Below are 24179 nucleotides of genomic sequence, written 5' to 3'. Positions count from 1 at the left end.
GTATATGAAGCGGACTTGTGGTGTAAATTAGTTCCTCAATGGAGGGCCCTGCCGTTGCCTTATTGGTCTGCCCGCTTGCAAGCCGATTTGGCTCTGAAGAAATAAGCCCTCGTACACCGTGTGTGTATGTCTCTCTCTTCCCCGTTCCCGTTGTGCGATGGCGTTTTACCCTGCTTAAAATAAGTTGGTATTTGTTGGGCCTCTTGAAAAGGGAGAGAATGTGAAGTCTGGGTTGATATGATGAAAGGCAAAAAAAAAAAAAAAATCTGCCTTGAAAATAGTGAAAGTCATCGTGTTTTATGGGAGGACAATAAATGCAAGGGATGCTTCACTCTGGTGAGTTGCTTGCTGATATAGTCTTGACAAGGAAAGGGGGAGCATGAGGACAACAAGTAACTACCAGGTTATTGACAAGTGCTGTATTATGTTCTCACTACCTTAGATTGTTTGTGCAACTTAATCTATATCAGGTTCATTATTTAATCTCAGCTTGCTGGTGATGGCTGTTAGCAGGGGTTAAGGGTTTGAGTGCTTATGTTAGCACTATGTAAATCTCAATGGTCTTTCTGAAGGATTTCTGTTCCCCTCCTACACTCAGCTTGCAAACTGATTTGGTGAGTCAGTATACTTGGAAATAGGCCTCCTTTTGGCCTAAGCTTGTTGAAAGCTATACAAGCTTCCCTGACAGTTTCCATAGATAGGCAAACTGTCTTCTATTATGATTAGATGTGGAAATTAAGGCCAGGTGGCAGCTGGAAGTATCATCATAGTAACATTTTTGAAAAACTCAATTTTCAGAACTAATTTATAGGAATATATACGTTCCTTTTAAACTTAAAATATACACAGTTGTAGTAAAATGTTATAGACATGCTATCTAAACATAAAATAATTATCAGTATTTAGTGTAACTTATTTCATTGTTTGGTATTTAACATATATATTCAGTAATTCATATATACTCAAGGTACAGTAGTGGCCAAAATTGTGGAAACCTTTTGGGAAAAGTGTATTTTTGAGGTTTGATGGCTAATACCACTTTTTTTAGTAGTACCATAAAATTATATATCAATGGAAAGATAATCAAGAATGTAATGCAACATAGTTTGTTCAATTATCTCTACTGTATTCTATGAAAAGTTATAGCCAAATAACCAGAAAAAGGAAACACAACTTGCTTAGGTTGGTATCAGGTAGCTTTCCTTCATCTGATTGTAGCCAACCAATGAGCATAAGTGTTTAGAGAGCCAATCAGGTGTCATCTTGTTTTGGCAATGAGCCAATCAGATCACAGTAGGATTCAGTTATTGATGTCATGTATTGAAGCTGAGAGGACATTTGTCAGTGTGTTATGTGAAGTTGGTTGGGTTTTTTCGTGTTCTTTCATTTAGTGAAAGAAAAAACTTAATAAAATTAAAGTAATTGTGCAAAGAGTTGACTGATTGCCCAGAAAGCCATATAAAATAGTATTATTAAGTGAACCAGGCTACAGTTATAAAGAAATTAGAAGAAAAATTGGTGGAAACTTAACCAAAGGTGGGATTTCTACTGTACACTTTTCCCAAAAGTGGCGCAGCAGTTAGAGTGCAGTTAGAATGCAGTACTGCAGGCCACTTTAGCTGACTGTGTTCAGCAGGTCAGCGGTTCAAATCTCATCAGCTCAAGGTTGACTCAGCCTTCCATCCTTCCAAGGTAGGTAAAATGAGGACCCAGATTGTTGGGGCAATGTAAAATAAATATATATATATATATATATATATATATATATATATATATATATACACATACATATACATATACATATACATATATATATATATATATATATATATATACATACATACATACATACATACATACATACATACATACACATTGCTTACTGGTGTACACCGCTTAGAGAGTGCTTGCAATTAAAGCGGTATATAAGTCTCATAAATAAATAAATAAATAAAAGGTTTCCACAATTTTGGCCACTACTGTAGAATCTATTGCAGTGATGGCAAACCTTTTAGAGTCTGAGTGCCCCAAAACCGCCTCACCACTGCCCTGCCCCCACCTCCTGTCCCCAGGGCTACCCACCACCTCCACGGCCCGCCATAGCAGATCACCCAGGCAGCCCAACAGCATCATGGTGGCCACACCCTCTGCAGCATCATCTGTACGCGATGGGGCGTGAGGGCGGAGTCTTGTCCCTGCTGCCCAGCTACCATGTCTTTGGCTGTGCTGCTCTGCGCAGGCTGCTCCCGGGTGACTCTCTTCTGGGGGGACTGCTGGTGTGGGCCATGGGGAGTGGTGGGGCTGGGGTGATGGCGTGCGTACCCGCGTGCCCACAGGGAGGGCTCTGAGTGCCGCCTCTGGCACCTGTGCCATAGGTTCGCCACCAGTGATCTATTGCATTAAAATAATACAATTACAATACAAGCAGAACTCAAAGTACATATTGTCAGTCTCAGGACTGTTTTTAGAGCAATGCGTTCTTTCTGGAATAGAAAGATAAACTGTAGCTTCTCTTCATTAGTTCAAATTGATGAACAGGACTTTTTTTTCCCTACCATGCTTTTTCTGAGAAGCAGAGTTGCAAATTGTCACTAGAAAATGGCAAAATAGCATTTGTTTTAGATAGTTTTGAGTAGATAAAATAATAATCTAGCGTACTGCATGTTAGGATTTGCAAATCCTTTGAACTGCAAATCCTGAAATAATTTGTAAACTAGAATATTTGATACAGTCTTGTTTATCAGGAAAAAAAATGAGAATAAGTGCATAAGCTTCTGGCAAAATATGTAGTACAAAGGATAGCACAGGATAAATCCAGAAGTGTACAATGAAACCAAAAATGTTTTTAGTCCAACATCTAAATGGTTCTACTGAGGACTAAATGACATAATGCAAATGATACTGTGTTTATTCACACAGAGCATGTGATTTCTATGTTTGGACATTACTGCAGTAATTGCTGGACTTCTTTATGGACATTTTCATACTGCAATTATAAAATCTAAATTGGGGTAATTGTTTTAGAAAGTGAAATTCAATGGAGAAAATTGTCATGAATTTAAATGCTGCAATTTAAAAAATCATAGATTGTGTCTAGATATACACCATTTTGATATGTTGTAGCTCCTAGATATACACCATTTTGATATGTTGTAGCTTCAATTAATATGCCAATTTTCTAGATTATTAAAAGAAAATTATATTGAAGTCTCTTAAATGTCAAGTAGATTCTTGGGATTTTGTGACCGCTTTTATGAGGATACTGAAAATGTATTTGCACAGTTATGTTTTGTTTCTCTTGTGCCTATATTATTCTATTATTCTGCTATTATTATTCCCTTATTACAAATATGCTTGCTTCATAGTGTAATGTATTCTATTATTTGTTTGAACTAGCTTCAGTAGGATAGTTCATGTTATATATGTTCATGAAGGCAGATCCTTGGATAATAGTGGTTAAATGTGTCCACTGCTTTAGATTTTTTTTAACTTTTGAATTGTGAAAGAAAGGTTGAAAAAAGTTAGATATGTTTAGCAAAACGTGGTCAGAAAGATAATTCACATCTTTTAAATCCACTGTTATGTAATACATTAGCAGTATTAATTACACAGGTAGTATTTTTAAGTTCCTTTACAGATGATGCAGAAGTGGTGTCTATTGCATTTTTATTTTTATTCTATGGGATTCTATTCTCTGGGTTGTATCAGGTAGACTTTACTGTCTTGTAGAACTCAGGAAGCCTACCTTTTTTTTTGTCACAGTGCCTGCCCTTTCGAACCATACTATCCCAAAGTAGGTTAGATTCTATCTTGTGGATTTTTGGGAAAGCTGTTAAGACCTGGGTATGGGGTGTGTGCGTCAGAGAATTATAGACATTGAAACCAGGTGTTGCTGATTTCCTTAGTTCAGTGGTTCTCAACCTTTTTAATGCCATGACCCCCCCCAATGGGTCGTAAGTCGAGGACTACCCAACGGGTCGTAAGTTGAGGACTTTCCCTGCCCGGGAGGACCGCGCATGCGTGGTGCCGCCCCCTGCGCTGGCCGAGGTGTAGCTGGCAAGTGGCAGAGACGGCGCAGGCCGGCCACCAGCTGGCCCGGCCCAAGGGAGGTAAGGCACGCGCCGGGCCCCACGTGGGCCAGCAACCCTCCCTGCGCCCGCCGGCGTCCCACCTCCCACCTCTGGCCCTCTTTTATTTACATTTTTAGTAGTTGCTCAGAAGGGAGGGGTGGAAACTTCCAGACAGCTCGCCTTCGCTGCAAAACTTGCAGCACCGTTTGCAGAATGGGACTTTTGGCGGGCTCAGCAGGGCAGAGACAGACTGGACAATTCCTATTAGCTTTTGAAAGCCAATAGAATTAGACTCTATTCAAGAGAGTCTATTCTATTGGCTTTCAAAAGCCAATAGAATAAAAGGGAGTAGCACAGCTAAGGAAAAGGGGAAAAAATGGCGGACTGCGTTGTTTGGCAACCCCCGTGAAATGGTTGTTCGACCCCAAATGGGGTCCCGACCCACAGGTGTAGAACCGCTGCCTTAGTTGCTATAATACCGTGTCCTTTTTTAAAAAATTCAGTGGCTACAGTATATGGTTTTAACTCTATCAACTGCCCAGAGTGTGTTTATGAGATGGGTGGCCATGTAAATTGATTGAAATAATCAGTAAAACAGTTATGAGTATGCTGCTTTGGTGATATGTTATGTTTCTTCCTTTCTTACAAAGTAAGACGTAAAAGAAGATTTTAAAAAAATGGAGAAAGACCATGCAAACTTCTTTGACAGTTCTTTTCATTGTTACATATAATGTGCAGGTCACCTACAATTCCTTTGAATAGGCTCCAGTAACTTAGAACTTACCAGCTGACTGTAAGCCAGTAGTCAGTCATTAAAATCCTCAAGTTGCTTGAAAAATCCAAATTTATTGACTCATGATCAGTTGATGGGCTGGCAATAACTGAAATTTGCTTGGATAATCAATTATTTTTTAGCTTTATGTATGAAAATTAGAGGAACCTGTCTGTATGTGATGGAATCAGAGACAAGAAAAAAAAATAGCTAAAAGTATGCACCTAGATATCATCTCAAAACCAAATGCAGTTTCTAATCTTCCTGTTTTTAGTTAACTAAGAAAAATGTAAAGTTTTTCTGTTTGTTTTTTGTGAGGAAGAGGGAGTCCTTTGTTTTAAATGCATATTATCACAAAATGGACATTTACATAAAGTGACATTCTTGGATGACTAAAATATAATGGATAGTGTGGGAATCCACAATTTCTTTATCAGAATTTGTGTATATAAATTTAACTTCTGAATATCTGTCGCATTAGAATAGTAATTCTATATTGTCAAAAATGGTTTATGTTTGTGTATTTATATAGAGAGAGGCTTAATGTATTGCAAATGCATAATCCTGTTTATTTCACATGGATTTTAAATTTTAAAACTTACATGATGGGTGACACAAATAATATGTGGCATTCCAAATCGAGTATCATTATAACATTTTGTAATGCAGAAAAAAACCTCAGAAGACCTATGAATAGGATTTATAAACAATCACAGTCTAGGAATTTTTCTGACAATATAATTTTTATATAAGCACAAAGTAAGGAGATGAGAATGGGTATCTCATGCCAGGATGTGGGAAAGAAATCCCATGCCTCTGTAGAGCTACATGAATTCAAAGACTTAGGAATGAGTGATAGAGTCAAAATCTATTCTAGTAGAATTTTGTTTCATACAGTGACTATTTTAATGGAAATCCAAATTAATTCATACCTAATTATTTATCCATTTAATCCAGTTCTTATCTGGCAACAGTCTTCCAGAATTTTAATAAAAGAACTGCATTGATTCCTTAAAACTTAAAACAAAAATCTTTTAAAAACTGCATTTAAAAAAAAAAGCCGTGAAGGGGATTTACTGTAAATTGGACTTTGGGGTTGTGCTTAGAAGCTTTTGTTCTCAAACTTAGTTTCTTTCTTAGTAATTTTGTTATTTCTCACTGTGGTCTGATATTTTCTTCTCTCATTTTTTATTTATTTATTTTCACTCTTTTTCTATAGGAAGGGAATGAAAGCTGCTCACAATCATACTGGAATAAACAGCAAATAAGCTCCAGCATGTACGCTTTTCCAGTGTTTAGATTGTTATTGGACTGTACTTGCAGTAGTAAAAGATAAATTCTAAATATGAGCTTATAAAGAAAATCTTGTCAATGCCAGATGTTGTCTGATTTTAATGCAAGTTTACACGAAAATCTGTCATAATATTAGTAGTCTGGGCAATAACAGGTGTCCATGGTACTTTGTAGAAGTAAATACATGCTTTAATTCAAGTCCAATGTATGCAGTCTATCCAATATTATAGCATAGATATTTTTGCTAATATAAATTACATGTTTGTACAATAATTGTAAACTTTAAAGAAAAAGATCCATGGGGTTACTTATTGAAACTAATATAATATAAACTATATAGCCATAATGAATGTGTTTTATATTTATGTGGTATGTCATCAGTTTTAAAATAACTTATGAAAAGTTGTTGAGGAACAGTAGCAGATAAATTTTAAAAGGATTTCTCTTTAAAAATAGTCACAAATCACTTTCACAAGAGTATTTTGCTGATTTTGTGTTGGAATATTTAATGAATATTCTCTTCATTATTGGAAAAAATTCTGTTTGTGGTAGATGCCACCCTAATATTCAACCACAAACATCTACAACAAGATTCCATGTAGAGCAGTGATGGCAATCTTTTGGGCCAGCTATGCCCAAAATTTGGAACATGCCTAGCTTGACTCTGCTGGTGTGTCACATCACACCTGAACAAAAGAGAAACAAATCTCTATCTCTCCCCCCCAAAAAGCACCATCTAGGCTACCTTGAACTGCGGCACTGAGCAGCAGTGCTGAAACTGAGCCTGAAATAAAGGTCCATACTTCAACTCAGCCCTAGCACCACTCCGCCACTCAAAAAAGCCACCTTGCACCATTCCCCAAGGTTTGTGAGCCTTGGAGAATGGTGTGGTTACCCCACTGGCCCAGTGCTCCCCAGAATCCGCCATGTACTGCTTATCTTCAGGTGGTTTCTGCTGAGAGGCTTCTGCAGCCTACCGAAATTGCTCTGGGGCCACTCAAGGCCTACATATGTGAAACAACTTGGAGAATGTATCTCTCTAGCCTCTGGAGTCTCTGAAAACTGTGTGAAAGCACATTCCATTCTTGCACAATTTTCAGTGGCTCCAGAGAGTGCATGGGATCATGGCTTCACACAATTTCAGGACATTGGAGTCTATGTAAGAACATATCCCATTCTCGTATAGCCCCCACATCCTCTGAAAATTGTACGAGAATGGGGTGCGAGTATAGTTGTCTGGTATTATGTTTGACATAGGTTCGGCATCGCTGATTTAGACAATTGTATGGAATGAATGTATTTTCACATTTTCCAGTAGAGTTTTAGAATCAGAATCAGCACTCTGACTTAAATCCAGAATAAATCAGCAGCAAATCAAATTGTTTCAGTACTAAAATTTATATACCTAATGATGATTGCTAGGTGATAAGTTGTTATTTCTAGACTAGTTGCAAGATCCAGACTATCATTAAGAATAATTCTAATCAAGATTACCTAGGAAAATTTAACAGATGGTTAGGGATGATAGTGCATTGCTTTTTTCTGCAGATGCAGAATGAACAGAATTGAGTTTCATGAAATGTTATGGAACATAACTTTTCTGTCACCTTGTAAACCTATTCTTATCTTGTGGAACTATTGCACTGGAATGCAGCCACAAAGGATAAGAAAGCGTAAGATCAGAGATAGTGTAAGATCAGAGAGAGATTAAAAAATCCATTTATTATCAAAGTTTTCTTGTCATCTCCTGATAGTGTCTTTATTTTCTATCCCAAGTTTCCATTGCCAAATGAATAAAATACATTTAATGTATTAGTTAGATTTATATCTTGTTTTTTACTTAGAAACTTAAGTTAGTATATATGATCTCCTTCCTTCTATTTTTCTTTACTAAAATTACCCTATAAGGTGAGAGCGAGTGATTGATTCAAACCCAACTAGTGACCTTCAGTGTTTGAGCTTAGACTAAAACCTGCGGCTAGTCTAACATTGAAACTGCTATACCACACAGAACTCTTTGTGGTAACAGTTAAGTGTACTGGCTAGTTGGGGATATGAATCTACATGTATCTTTATATATAAATGATGGCTCAGCATCTAGTTTTATTTGCAGTAAATATTAGATAAAAGTATAATGCAACAAAAATATAGAATTGAAAATAAATATGACAAATACTAAAGTAATCTTGCTATAGCATTTTGAACCATTTGAAGTTTCTGAGAAAAGCCATAGTTAGAGTGCCTTATAGGGTATTAGTGACTCGATCTGAAATTTATAGAAACTGGAACAGCTGATGCCAACTAACCTTTAAGGTTCTTAAAGTAACAAACTTAAATGCTTCTGGATTATGAAAAAATCATTTCAAGCATTGAAATATTTTGTTTAGCATTAGTATAATGCCTTGGTTGTTGTTTTTTTAAGATACCATTATAACTAGTATGTTCTTTGTGCAGCATGGATACGAGTGGATTGCTGGATTAGGTGCCATCAAGTTGGTGTTAACACTTAATGGCATGAATTACTTTTTTTAAAGTTCTGTTTTCATTCATCTCATTGAAGACATAAGGTGATATTTGTAAGACTTTCTGAATGGGGTTATCCATTAAATTATTTTATTCCATTAAATCTTTTTATATAACATATTTTCCTGTTTCATGCAATTCACATACAAGTGATGTACAATGGTTTACTTGTTAAACAAATGTTCAGGACCAGTTGCAGTTTCAGGGAACCCCATGTAAATTGCTTTGCAGTAGTCTAACTGGTTGGTATTGAGGGAATGAGCTACTATAGCTAGGTATCTTTGCAGTAAGAAAGACTGCAACTGTACTGTCCAAAGTTAAACTTAAGTTCTTCTGGCTATTACCAGCTTTCAGGCAGGAGATATGAATTCAGAAGAATTCCAATGTACAAGCAGTAATTCTGTCTTACATGGGTTCAGATTTTCTCCGTTGTTTCTCATCCAATCTTCACAGGTTCCAGGTGCTTATTTGTACACAATGTCCCTTTGTGAGGGAGATGGGCAGTTTTTAAATGTGATCAATAAATAAAAGGACATCAGCCACATCTCTCTTACAGGATGGGATAGCAGTGTATAATTAGGCATCACCAGGATACTGCTATCACATCCGAAATTGTCACATAACCTCCGTCAGTTTACTATAGATGTTAAAACACAGGGAAGAGAGAATTGAATCCTGTGGACTCCACCCATTAGCAGTTATTGGGTCAATCTCTCCTTCCATCTGCTATGGTGGACTAAAATTGTCGATTGAGGAAGGAGCAGAACCATTGCAAAACAATGCCTCCTATCCCCAATTACTTAATTTTTAAAGTGTTTGGAACCATGCTTTATAACCGAGGTACTCATATCCTTGTAATATATCATACATGCCTTTATAGCTTTGTGACCAGAGGACATTTTATTACTACTTTGAGAACAGGCAAATAGAACTGCATTTTGGCGGCTATTTGATCAAGCTGGAATGTTTCTGTTTTGTGAAGCCTTATTGAGAAAGAACAGGTAGTCCTCATTTAGCAACTGTGCAGTGCTCACAGTTGCTAAATGAGGGTGATGAAGAAGTAACTTTGAAACCAATCCTTGCATTTTTTACCTTTGCAGATCTATAAAGCAAATGACAGCTTTATAGATCTGCAAACACAGTCACACTTTTACTTAGCGATCACTTTGCTTACTGACTGAGTTGCTGGTCCCAGTTGTGGTTATTAAACAAGGACTATCTGTAGTTTGATTTATTATTATGCCAGTGAAATAAGATTTTCAACTTATAATTGTATGAACTTGCAGTTGAAATATAAATAACTTCATAGCAAAATTATTTGAATCTAGAATTATTTTGCCAATATTCTGCTAGATGCTCAAAACAAAAGTATATACATCATCCATATTATATTGTTGATGATGTTAAATTGTAGGACAGCAATTTGACTCATGTATTATGCATCCTTAAAATCAAAGATTATAATAGTGGTATTTTTATGTCGATACTATTGTAAACTCTTTGTAATCTCTTTTGTTTGTAGCTTTTGCTTCTTAAATTTTATCAAATGTTTTCTGTATTAACTTTTTTCTCTTTTTCTCATTTTTTTACATTTTCTATGGAAGTGCTATTTTCATTTTTAAAAGAATCTTTCGAATCTCAAAATGTTCTACTATTTAGAAAATAATATATTTTAAAAGATTTCCTTCCACCAATTTTTTTTAATTTTGCTTGATGTTATAGCAGTAACAAAATAATAGGTTTTTAACTTTTTTACAGGTACTCTTTGACTTAATAACTGTTCATTTAACAGTGGTTTAAAGTTTCAACAACATTGGAAAAAGTGACAATTCACACACTTGCAACCATCGCACCTATGCTCACCTAGGATTTTGGACACTTGGCAACCAATTCACATCTTTTAGTTATGGGAATGTGATTTGCTATCTTTTTTGCCAATTTCCAGCAAAACAAACAAACAAACATTAGAGAAGCTGGATTTGCTTAACAGCCACTGATTCACTTAACAGCTGCAGTGATTTACTTAATGACCACCATAAAACTTGTAAAATTGGGTCTGACTCAACTTACAACCACACCATCTTACAATGGAAGCTCTGGTCCCAATTGTCATTAAGCCGAGAACTACTTGTACTGGACTGATGATAGCTGAATCTATAATATTGTTCTCTACCATAGGAGTTGATTGTTGGGTGACTAACATAAAATAAAAGTGGTTAACCATTGAACTTTGTCTTTTGGATCAGAAAAAGGCACAAATTTATAAATAAATAACAAAATAATAACTCCAGTATGGAATATATTTGTGTTTCAAAACATGGCAGGAATTCTCAAAGACAAATATTAAGATAATTTAAGGAGTTACACTGTGATCTGTTTCCTAAGGGATACATTTTTCATTGTTTTGGGGACAGTATAGTTTCTCTAACTCATCTATCTATACCATATCTATTTTGTAGACCCTTCCGATAACTTGAGAGAGATTCTTCAAAATGTGGCCAAATTGCAAGGGGTTTCAAATATGAGAAAACTTGGCCATTTGAATAATTTTACAAAGGTAAGAAATCTAGTGACTACTACATTATATTTTATTTTTATTAGTGAATCAAAGAATATTTGTTTTAGAAAAATGGTGGTTGAATGATGTAGCAATGGGATGATAGTGTCATCAAGTAGTAATAGGATTGCTAAATTGTTTTAAATTACTTGGATATCCACAGTTTTGGGGAGCTTGAATAAATATGTGGACTGCTATGATAATGAACTGTGTTGAAGAAGCTAATGCATATTATTTGATGTATACAAAACAACTGTGGATGTGCTTCCAGTGGAAATATATTCTGAATATATGCGTTCTTGTGAAGACATTGAAAGGGCCATGAAGCAGCCAGCTGAACCAACAGCTATTTCCTGTCTCCCTTTTGCAGATCCCGAGAAGCCTGTTGAAGGATCTGTTCAGCCATATATGAATACATTTTTAAGATAGAAATTGAGATGTTGGATATTAATGACCTATTTGTAGGATTTATTTAGTCCAATTTACTGGGATTTTAGGCAAGATATAACATGCAGTAACAATAAAATAACAATATATCATAATTCCACATAATTCAGATTAATAAAAAGCATTCATCTGCCAGTGGTTCTACATCGATCAGTTCTCAAAAAGCCAGTTGTTTAAAGCCTGCTGGAGAACTATGAGAGAGAGAGCTGTTTGTGTTTTGCGATAAAGAGGGAGATCTTACAGGGTGCATTCACTAGGAGGGTAGCTGAGTCTGCTGTTGGGTATCCCAAGGGGGATGGTTATGGCATAGAGTGTTTATTGTTTTTATTATTTTATTTATTGGCTTAATGATTTTTGTTAGCTGCCCAGAGTTGCTTTCGATGGGCAGCCATAATACAAATATTTTAAATAAATTCATTATCAAGCTCCCTCCAGTTGCACCTTGTCACAGCACTTGTCCCCTGGTCTCCTATATTATGTAGGCAAAATGGTTTCTAAAGTACTCAGACTCTGAGTTGTACTGTATATAATAGATAACAACCAGCACTTTGAATCACACATAATAACCAGTGTAGCTCCCTAATACAAATTTTGTTCATAGACCGTTGGAACAATGCTAGCTCAAGGGCATATGACACTCCTAAGATACACTGACTGTTGGTATCATATGCTGCAAACGTGAAGGTTTGAATTTTTAGAATCATTCAGAAGATGAGGCTGTATTGGTGCCCCCAAAGCTTTGATGCACTAGGCCACAGGTGTCAAACTCGATCGCGTCTTGTGATGTATCACAATCTTTTTTGCCTTTGCTGAGCCAGGGTGGGCATAGCCTACACATGACCCATCCAGCCCATGGGCTGCCAGTTTGACACCCTGCCCTAGATCAATGCTTATTTGGACTGAAGCTCTCCTTACTTTTATTTTATATATAAGCTTATTTTATAAACTTCCTTCACAAAATTAATCACATACATAAAGTGGAAAAGAAGTGTCTAAATTGGTATTTCAGCTGCTCTCTTACATTTTTACTTCAGGTATAAATGTAGTAACATTTTGTCAATTTTATGAAATGTAAGGCCCAGGACATCATTTCATATTTTTCTTTCCATTGTTTAATGGAGATAACGGCCTAATTTGGTATTTAAGAATGGAACTTTGAACAAAAAAGTAGCAGCTGAGAAGGAATTGGGGAATAATTTTGATTCTATCTTATTCTCTTCAGTTTGTTAAAGTAGAAATTAAGATTTGACAATGGAGACAGGGATTTCTGGAGAGAAGTTTAATCTTTTCTTCAAAGTGATGTATGGTGAAGGAAGAAACTACAAAGATGGATGAGCTTTTCAGAATCCCAGGAAAAAGGCTGCTATCTGAATCTTTGGGGGGGAGGGGAGCTGTTCTAATTACCAAAAGCCTCATGCCACTGGATAAATGATTGAACATTTTGAGAACATGCATAGTAGTAGTAGTGATATTGAATACAATTAAGTTGTAGGTATGTTCTAGAATTCCAAAAAAAGAGGCAGGTTAATTTAATTGCAATTTTTTGCATTTTTTTACAAATGCATTCTCTTTGTTTCACTTCTACTTGTATTCAAGTGAGTATACAGCTGCTGTTGAATCCTCCACCCAAATTTCCCCTCTACTGTCAAAATGTTAAAACAGGTTTGAAATATGGAAGGATGGTGGTCATTCATATGGCCAGTTTCTTTCATGTGTTGCTTTTACTCTGTTTAGATGTAATTTTTAAGAGATTTCAAGCATATTCTTAAATATCAAAAGAGCTGTCCCCGTGTTTTATGTAGGAGTTATTTGGTTTATTGGAATATTTCTATGGTTAACGTGATAGTAGTTTTGAAAAGAAAAAAGGAAATGTATAAAACAAATGTTTCTGATATAATTTAGAAATTCTATGAATTAAATAGATAAAACTATGATGCTTCATATAGTGAAACTTACAATTAAACTTCCCAATGTTCTTAAAAATAATATTTTCAGCAAACAATAATTATGGGATGTCGCTGATATTGTGGAGATCATGTGGAGACAGTCTGAAAATTATGTTTTATATAATTCAAGAACTGTTTTTGAATTAGGAATTGTGATGGCGCAGTGGTTAGAATGCAGTATTGCAGGCTAACTCTGCCTACTGTCAGGAGTTCAATCCTGAATGGCTCAAGGTTGACTCAGCCTTCCATCCTTCTGAGGACCCAGATTGTTGGGGACAATCTGATGATTTTATAAACTGCTTAAAGAGGGCTATAAAGCACTATGGAGCAATATATGTCTAAATGCTATTGCTATTGCTCTTTAATAGAAAATCTGAGAAAATTGATATACAAATTACATATTCTATTCAGCTCTTTTAAGAGCTTTAAAAAGTAACAATGAAAGAAAGAAAGCTTAATATGGTGAAAATCATTGGAAATTATTTACTACTATATAGCTTTGAAATAATCTTTCAAAATAATTGACAAAAAGTAATGACAATAATTCAACCAGGCCATTTCTTCCTTTTCTAATAATATACTGGAAAAATATTCAGGTTGGTTAATTGGGAAGTAGTACAGATGTCAGGAAATGATTAGTTGGACTTTTTTATCGAAAATTGTTTTAATTTTGTTGTTGAAAGTATTGAAATTTATATCTTGCAGCTTCTTTGTAATGCTGGTCATACAGAAGAAAAATTAGGTTTTACTTATGAAGATATCATCATATGGTAAGTGCTGTGTTGTGTATTGTAAATAGTAATCTGATGATTGAAATTCTGTATTAAAGTAATTGCAAATCAGAAAGCAGTTTTATCCAGAGAAGTTGACCGAATAAGAACAAAAGGCTAGAAATTCTAAGTTGTGGTGGGTGTTAAATGTGGAAATGGATTAATGTGGATTTGAAGTGGACACCTCTTCAGACCCGATAATAATTGTGAGCAATAGAGATTATTAGCTTGATGTTACTCTGACTGTTAGTCCTGTCCCTGATGCACAGTTGGAATTTATGACCAAGTGATATCTTAAACATAAGCCTGTTGTGTACTATATCCTGCTTACTGTTAAAGACCTGAAAGAAATTCTTTGAAATAGTTTTTGTTTAAAATATCCAGAATTTTACTAGCCACACATTGGGATAGTAAAGAATCTAAATAATTATAAACAATGGATAAGCAGTTAAATACTACAGAATATGCTATGATTTGATCCATTTTCAAAACAGTAAATATTAATATGTTAAAGTAGTCAGCATGACATACTGGTAGTCCTTGACTTACGACCACAAAATTTCTGTTGTTAAGTGAGACAATTTTAAAGTGAATTTTGCCCCATTTTACCACCTTTTTTGCCAAAGTTTTTAAGTGAATCACTGCAGTTAAGTTAGTAACCCAGTTGTTAAGTAAATCTGGCTTCCCCATTGACTTTGCTTGTCAGAAGGTTGCAAAAGGTGAACACATGACCTTGGGACACAGCAACAGTCATAAATATGAACCAGTTGCCAAGCATCTGAATTTTGATCACATGATCATGAGGATGCTTCAATGCTATACAAAGCTTCATAACTGAGAAATGGTCCTAAGTTACATTTTTCAGTGCCATTGTAACTTTAAACAGTCACTAAATGAAGGAAGGAAGGTGAGGACTACCTGTATTTTCTTTTGGAGTTGTTAGAGAAATTTAGTATTTTACAATTTACATGCATTTTATTTCCATTCACAGCTAAGGCAGGCAATAATGTCTTACTTACCATTTACTGCTAACAGAATTGAATACAGTATAGTGCAATATTAAAATCAGAAACAATTTGAACAAGACCAATTTTATTTGGTATACTAATAAAAATATCTGTTAAAGATGTCAAATAGGTATTATTGATTGACCTTACCTATATCTCAAGATTAGACATATTTGATTAAAGATTAACTTTATTCTTTGTAATTTTAAAATTACATTATTGTGTTTATTGGGGATTTAATTTAAGTATCACAACAATGCTGTATTTTAAATCTGGTTCCAGAAAAGTCCTCTAGAACTTTGATAGTATAAACTTAACAACTTTCTGCACTATAAAGGCCATCATAAACATAGAAAAAAGCACTGTTCTTTTTAGAAGATGTAAACATGATTCCTTGTGCTTCTTTACCCAGTTGGCCATTCTTTTGACTTTCAAAATCTTAAATGTGCTAAGCTGAAAACCTCTGGGAAAAATAAGATATACCAGTGTAATATTGAAAACATTTAGCTTTGTGGTGATTTTTTTTACCTCATAATGATTTCACTTTTGATCATTCTGATAAACTGCAAATGAAGCCAGACAACAGAAACTAGTATTGTTTAAGTGTAAAATTAAGGAATCTTTACTGGCTATAAAATGGAATAGCCAAAGAATTTAAATCTTAATATTTTTTAAAAGTAGTTTCCAAGGTCATCTAAAAACACATATCACTATTAGGCCATGAGTTTCAAGGAGAAGTATCTCCTTAATTGAAGGCAGTGAATAATTAGCCTTTGTTTGTATTCTTGGTACTATAGAAATGAACTTTGGGAGAATTTAAACTCTTTTAAGAACTTTTTAAGAAAAATTTAATTGGGATTGGTAAGTTAAATTGTTAAAAACTTTGCAAATTTGGGATTATGTAATTCCTTAAATGTTGCAGAGATGATTTTCTATGATAATTCTGACTTAATTTCAACAATTAATGTGTACAGCAAAATGTAAAATGTTTTATGTTTATGTCATTCTCTAGATTCATATTTTTAATTAGATTAAATATATAATATGTTATATATTTAACAGTTTTTCAGTAACATTTTATACATTATAATGTATCATACATTATTAGCTGGTGAATAGATGTTGTAAAAACACATTTTGGATACTACAGTGTTAAAAATAGTTAGATGCAGCTAGTTAATCACATAAAATGGAGTTGGGGAATATAGAATGGATGTACTCTGATCATTTATAGCCTGAATGACTTATTTATCATCACAGTTTGCGATTAGCTTTATTAAATGAAGCAAAAGAGGTGCGAGCAGCAGGACTCCGAGCTCTTCGATATCTAATCAGAGACTCCAGTATTTTACAGAAGGTATTAAAACTGAAAGTGGATTACTTAATAGCCAGGTAATTGCCAAAATAATATTACAGTAATGTGATTTGAAACTGCTTGGATTTTTCATAAGTATCTGTTGTTTCTATGACCCATCAACAGTGTCATTTGTATTATTAAATTTGTAACTGGAGCCTCCTCCAACAAGAATCATGATCCCATCCTTTACGTCAGTGGTCCCGGGCCACGGACCAGTACTGGTCTGTGGCCTGTTAGGAACTGGGCTGCACAGCTGGAGGTGAGCGGTGAGCAAGCAAACCTTCATCTGTATTTCCAGCTACTCCCCAGCACTAGTATCACCACCTCAGTTCCACTTCACTGTAAACTGTGCATGCAAGGGATATAGGTCGTGTGCGCCTCTCCCCCCCCCCTCCCCACGATCCATGGGAAAATTGTCTTTCACAAAATCGGTTCCTGGTGCCAAAATTGTTAGTAACCACTGCTTTACGCATATTCAGTGCTCGTACAGGATTCACATATATGCAGAAATTCTGCTTTCAGTCACATAAGAAAAAATATAGAAGTATTTGGGCACACTAGCCAGATATTAGTCTAATAAAAGCATCTACAGAACCTGTTGCATATTTTGTAATTTTGGGGTTGTTTCTTCTGATGATATGATCTTGTTGATACTATGATTTGGAGCAATAAAGCTACAGTTGTTTATAAGGAAATGGCCTGGAACAGTTCATGATGGAAGCTTTGAGGCAAATGTAGGTCATCTTCAACTTATGATTGGTTGTTTAACAACTGTTTGAAGTTAAGATAGCTTGGAAAGGGTGCTTTATGATCTGTAAAGCACTTCTGGCCATCATAAAATGTTGCCCTTCTTTTCCCATGGTCACATGATTGTGATCTGGGTGTTTGGTAACCTGTTCACACTTGTGTGATTGCCATTTGAAATTTTCTCTGATGAGCTCCCCAGAAAATCAGTAGGAAAGCCAGCAGGAAAGGTTGCAAGCTACTGTCACCTGTCTAAGCATTCCTCTTCCTCTCCACGCACTGCAGGGTGGAAAGATGGAAATCCATTGGGCTGCAGAAATGAAGCTCAGATCTTCAGATCTGATCATTGTTTCTGCAACCTGCTGCAGGAGTTTCCTTCTGTGAATGGGAAGAGGGACTAGAGAAATGAAGCTTGCATTCCATAGATCCGAGTTTTTTTTCTCCAGCCAATCACAGGCATTCTCTTCCACATGGAGGAAGGGAACTCCTGTGATAGGCTGCAAAAATGAAGCTTGAATTGTTGTGCGCAATATACTGACTCTGTAAACTGCTTAGAGAGGGCTGTAAAGCTCTATGAAATGGTGTATAAGTGCTACTGCTAAAGATCTGAGCCCCATTGCAGGAGTTCCCTTCTGCACATGGAAGGGAATTGCTTTCCTGCCTGTGGCAGGCAACTCTTTCGTTTTGTCTGCTTAATGATCTATATGGTCATTTAATGTCCACAACTGAGAGAGCTAGGATTGAGGTTGTTGAGTGGAGCGGTCATATGGGTATCTTGCTTAATTGATATTCCAACCCCAATTATCATAAATCAAAGATTATCTATTGGATTATTTTACCACATAATGTTGAGAAGTTGGATCTCATAATCTGTAAAATAATTTTGGGTTGATTTGAGCATTTTTAGCCACTAGTAGTGCTCTACTTTTACTTTGAAAGGAAGTGAAAAACATAGTTTTTGCTAATTCTTTCTTCCCTATGCTACCCCTAAGCAGTTCTCATCCATGTACTAGAAGATTCCACTTCTCCCTGCTAATCTTTTGGAAGTAGATTTTCAAGAGGAATAGTAAAATGTCACCTGTACTATTTTTCCATCAAAAGTATTCTACAGATCAACTTTTAGGGAAGGAAGGAAGCCTTTGTGTATTGAAAGGCAAATTCTGGATCCAATAATATTGAATTTTAATGTCTGAATACAAGGAACTAATACATCAAACATTTAAAAAATAAACCATGTTTTATAGATAGTTATAAGTACATAAATATATATGTATTTAATTTTAGATGCATAGATATACAGCAAAGTAATGAAGTAGAACGAACACAAGCACTTCGTTTAGTCAGAAAGGTATGTGAAGACTCACAATATACTGTTATTTACTAATTATACATCTTAAGTTTTATATGATTATAAAATAATATGGCAAATAGCTTGATTATTTGATGTAGAAAACAGCGCTGGTAATGAAATACAGTTAACATTGTATAAACAAGATTACAAGTACAAAACAAATATATAAATAAATATAACTGTTCAGTTATGTCCCTTATCCATGGTCACAGTTCTGACCTATTTGCTAAATTTATTACCACCCATCTCATCATGAGGCTACTTTGGGCAGTTTACAATAAAATGGGGAAAAAATGATAAACATGTAAAAATAACAATGGTAAATGAATGAAACAATAGAAATAAAAAGTGGAAGTACAATAATATGAGATTTAAAAGATGAGTAGTATAGGAGGAGGAATGTGGGGACAGCAAGTTAGTCCAGCAACCACCTTCAGTGATGTATTCTCCCATTTGGTCCCCAGGCCAACTGGTAGAGGTAGGTCTTCAGGCCCTTGCGGAAGGATGGGGGATGGAGACAAATCTCACCCCTGGGGATGTCCCAGAGTGCTGGTGGTATAGCAGAGAAGGCTATTCTCCTGATCTTATCAGTCGGAGTTCTGTGACTTATGGGCTCCTCAATAGGCTGCCTCTGCCGGTTTAAGTAGGGTGGGCTTGCCTTAGCGGGACGAGATGGCTCATCAGATAATCTGAACCTATGCCATTGAGGTCTTTAAAGGTCATAACCAACACCTGGAACTGCATCTGGAAGCAAACTGGCAGCCACTGCAGCTCGGGAAGCAATGGTGCAACTTGTCATTCTGTGGGCCCAAAAAAACTTCTTGTGTTACTGCACCTTGTACCAGCATACTCCATGTAGTCCCCATAACTTTCCAAAGCCAATCAAAGTCAATGGACTTTCAGGAAAAGCTTTAAGATAGGATGGAGAAATATCAAATAAAAGAAGCATCAAGTATTATTTAGGTCCATTTTCTGCTATGTGGGGCTTCTAGTAGATAAATACAATAATTCAAGGACTCTGTAATATTCAGGCCCACTTTTTGAGAGTCCACTTGACATTGATCAGCTGTGTACCAAATGTTACAGTCCTTTTAAGAATTGGAAAAAGCTTATTGGAAGTTGGGACATGGTTAGCTGCAATTAAACTCTGGTTCAAAATGTGTGTATGCCATTCTAATTTCTTACCTTATTGATGTCCATGGTTTAAAATTCCATCTAAGAAAATTAATCAAATTGGCCTTTAACTAAATCATTTATTTTTAACTGGGCAGACAGGATTTCTTAGTTCACATTTGGAGCTGTATGGTACTCTCATACTCCTAGCTTTTCCTAGACATTATTATTTATATGACCATTTCAGATGGAGAAATTATCGGGGTACATTTCAGCAGCTTGTGAAGTAGCTTTTGAGTATATTTTTGTGGGTAAATTGAATAAAAAAATCTTGAAGATGTTCTAGCAGCAATTTTTTCCCTTCTTAGGGCTGCTTCTTTGTATGACTGTAGTACATCAGTTATCTTTTGAAAAATAAAATTAAAAATTAAAATGTTACAAATTAAGAACAGAATACCAAAACAAAATGTTCAAAAGGTGAAATACTGTTTTATGAATAATTGAATATTTTGCATTGTTTCTTAATTGAGCCATCTATGCAGCAAATACTTCCTTCTTTCTACGTTTCTTTGCAGATGATTACAGTCAATGCTTCATTATTTCCCAGTTCAGTTATCAATTCTTTGATAGCTGTTGGAAATGATGGCCTTCAAGAGAGGGACAGGATGGTTCGAGCGTGTATTGCTATTATCTGTGAATTAGGTAAACATTTTAAAAATTATTTCAGTTAAATATGAGATTTAGTAGCGAGAATTTTCAATCTCTTGGAATGAATGGGCAATCTATACAGTAGATCACAAATATGTGTAATTTTGATTGCATCCCCTTCCTATGTGTATGTGTGTGTGTATATATATATATACAGTGGGGCAAAAAAGTATTTAGTCAGCCACCAATTGTGCAAGTTCTCCCACTTAAAAAGATGAGAAAGGCCTGTAATTGTCATCATAGGTAGATCTCAACTATGAGACACAAAATGAGAAAACAAATCCAGACAATCACATTGTCTGATTTGGAAAGAATTTATTTGCAAATTATGGTGGAAAATATGTATGCGGTCAATATCAAAAGTTCATTTTAATACTTTGTTATATATCCTTTGTTGGCAATGACAGAGGTCAAACGTTTTCTGTAAGTCTTCACAAGGTTGGCACACATTGTTGCTGGTATGTTGGCCCATTCCTCCATGCAGATCTCCTCTAGAGCAATGATGTTTTGGGGCTGTCACGGGGCAACACGGACTTTCAACTCCTTCCAAAGGTTTTCTATGGGGTTGAGATCTGGAGACTGGCTAGGCCACTCCAGGACCTTGAAATGCTTCTTATGAAGCCACTCCTTTGTTCCCCGGGCAGTGTGTTTGGGATCATTGTCATGCTGAAAGACCCAGCCATGTTTCATCTTCAATGCCCTTGCTGATGGAAGGAGGTTTGTACTCAAAATCTCACGATACATGGCCCCATTCATTCTTTCCTGTACACGGATCAGTTGTCCTGGTCCCTTTGCAGAGAAACAGCCCCAAAGCATAATGTTGCCACCCCCATGCTTCACAGTAGGTATGGTGTTCTTTGGATGCAACTCAGCATTCTCTCTCCTCCAAACACGACGAGTTGTGTTTCTACCAAACAGTTCTACTTTGGTTTCATCTGACCATATGACATTCTCCCAAGCCTCTTCTGGATCATCCAAATGCTCTCTAGCAAACTTCAGACGCGCCCGGACATGTACTGGCTTAAGCAGGGGGACATGTCTGGCACTGCAGGATCTGAGTCCCTGGCGACGTAGTGTGTTACCGATGGTTGCCTTTGTTATGTTGGTCCCAGCTCTCTGCAAGTCATTCACTAGGTCCCCCCGTGTGGTTCTGGGATTTTTGCTCACCGTTCTTGTGATCATGTTGACCCCATGAGGTGAGCCCCAGATCGAGGGAGATTATCAGTGGTCTTGTATGTTTTCCATTTTCTAATTATTGCTCCCACAGTTGATTTCTTCACACCAAGCTGCTTGCCTATTACAGATTCAGTCTTCCCAGCCTGGTGCAGGTCTACAATTTTGTTTCTGGTGTCCTTCGACAGCTCTTTGGTCTTCACCATACTGGAGTTTGGAGTGTGACTGTTTGAGGTTGTGGACAGGTGTCTTTTATACTGATAACAAGTTCAAACAGGTGCCATTAATACAGGTAATGAGTGGAGGACAGAGGAACCTCTTAAAGAAGAAGTTATAGATCTGTGAGAGCCAGAAATCTTGCTTGTTTGTAGATGACCACATACTTATTTTCCACCATAATTTGCAAAAAAAATATTTCCAAATCAGACAATGTGATTGTCTGGATATGATTTCTCATTTTGTCTCTCATAGTTGAGGTCTACCTATGATGACAATTACAGGCCTCTCTCATCTTTTTAAGTGGGAGAACTTGCACAATTGGTGGCTGACTAAATACTTTTTTGCCCCACTCTGTGTGTGTGTGTGTGTGTGTGTGTGTGTCGAAGCACGAAGCTGAAAACACCAGCCTGAAGATAACGAATGGGACTTCGTCGAAACGTCGCCAAGACACTTCCAATTTTACATGGGAGAAAACCCGAATAACCAAAGACCTACATTGCTCCTCGAAGCACGAAGCTGAAAACACCAGCCTGAAGATGACAAATGGGACTTCGTCGAAACGTCGCCAAGACACTTCCAATTTTACGCGGGAAAAAACCCGAATAACCAAAGACCTACATACAAACACCCGTGAAAACCTCAGAAAACAAATATATATATATATACACCGTATATGCTGGCGTATAAGACGACTTCCACAAGCGCTAAAATCGGCGCCAAAGACGGGGGTCGTCTTATACGCCGGGTCACCTTGTACGTCGGCATTTATGCTATCGTACTTTCCGGTGTATAAGATGACTTCCGCAAGCGCTAAAATCGGTGCCAAAGACAGGGGTCATCTTATACGCCGGAAATTCTGGTAGTTTCCAGCATGTAAGATGACATTCTAGGAACGTGGCTCGGCGACAAAGATGGGGGTCGTCTGATACGCCGGGTCGCCTTGTACGCCGGCATTTTACGGTACCGTACTTTCCGGTGTATAAGACGACTTTTGCAAACGTTAAAATTGGTGCCAAAGTCGGGGGTCGTCTTATATGCCAAGTCGTCTTATACACCGGAAATAACGGTAGTTTCCAGCATATAAGACGACTTTCTAGGCATGCGACTCAGTGCCGAAGACGGGGGTTGTCTTATATGCCGGGTCGCCTTATACGCAGGAATATACGGTATATAATTTTTTCAGTATACATGGCATATGCAACATAACCAGGGAGAAAGACACATTGAACAAATTTAAACTTGTTGCTAAATCTTTAATACCTATTCTGATGTGTGTTTTTGAATAATTTGAAATAAGTCTTAAATAAGAGTTCTAAAAGTTTCTTTAAGGAATGTAGTATGGATTAGTGATGAATTGCATAATCTTGGAAGGATTTAAGGCATTTAGAACTATTCTATAGCATTTTGAAAAAAATTTAAGAAGTAATTTAATGTTAACATTTAAATGTAAGATTTTTGTCTGTGGAAATGTGATTAAATATTATCAAAATTTTAAAATATTTAATACTCTTTAAAATGGAATAATCTCTTTCAGCGATTCAAAATCCAGAAATAGTTGCTTTCCGTGGTGGTCTAAGTACCATTTTGAAAAATGTGATAGATTGTCAATTAAGCCGTATAAATGAAGCTCTCATAACGACTGTTCTACATCTTCTTAATCATCCAAATACCCGACAATATGTGCGAGCTGATGTGGAATTAGAGGTAATTTTAAATATAATTGCATTAATGTGCTTATTTCTTCTAACCTTGAATTGCTTATTTGCATGTAGTTTTCACTTAGCAACCACAATTGGGAGCTGCCACTTTGTCGCTAAGCAAAACATCACATGACCATGATAGACTTACTATCTCACTTCTATAGCTGTTAAGGAATATATCATGTAGTCTGATTTTACTGCTGGCTTCTCCATTGACTATGTTTGTTGGAAGCAAACTGAAATGCGCAAAAGGCAATCACATAACCATATCATGCTGTGACATAAGTGTGAGGACTAATCGTAAAGTTATTTTTTTCAACAATGTTGTAACTTTGAACTACAGTTTTGAAGTTTTGGCTTTTAATAACAGAATATTATCTATTAACATTGAAATTTGATACTTGCATATGTTTATGTAAATTATTCTTT

The 24179-nt window shown here is 36.2% G+C and overlaps 1 protein-coding gene across 4 annotated transcripts in view; it reads left to right on the top strand.

Annotated features, from left to right (window-relative positions):
- RICTOR (RPTOR independent companion of MTOR complex 2) overlaps positions 1-24179 on the top strand; it is a 62962-nt gene that overhangs the window by 705 nt on the left and 38078 nt on the right. For all 4 annotated transcript variants that reach the window (XM_039347944.1, XM_039347943.1, XM_039347942.1 and 1 more), the window contains exons 3-8: positions 11118-11215; positions 14314-14378; positions 16646-16777; positions 18771-18834; positions 20526-20652; positions 23585-23754. In XM_039347944.1, coding sequence (XP_039203878.1) covers positions 11118-11215; positions 14314-14378; positions 16646-16777; positions 18771-18834; positions 20526-20652; positions 23585-23754 — 656 coding nt within the window. The remainder of the gene's footprint in view (positions 1-11117; positions 11216-14313; positions 14379-16645; positions 16778-18770; positions 18835-20525; positions 20653-23584; positions 23755-24179) is intronic.

The sequence above is a fragment of the Crotalus tigris genome, unplaced genomic scaffold (assembly GCF_016545835.1).
Source record: "Crotalus tigris isolate CLP2741 ecotype Arizona unplaced genomic scaffold, ASM1654583v1 scf7180000018103.2265978, whole genome shotgun sequence".
NCBI lineage: Eukaryota > Metazoa > Chordata > Lepidosauria > Squamata > Viperidae > Crotalus > Crotalus tigris.
The sequence above is the reverse complement of the archived record's forward strand: the minus strand, read 5'-3'. Positions and strand labels throughout refer to the sequence as shown.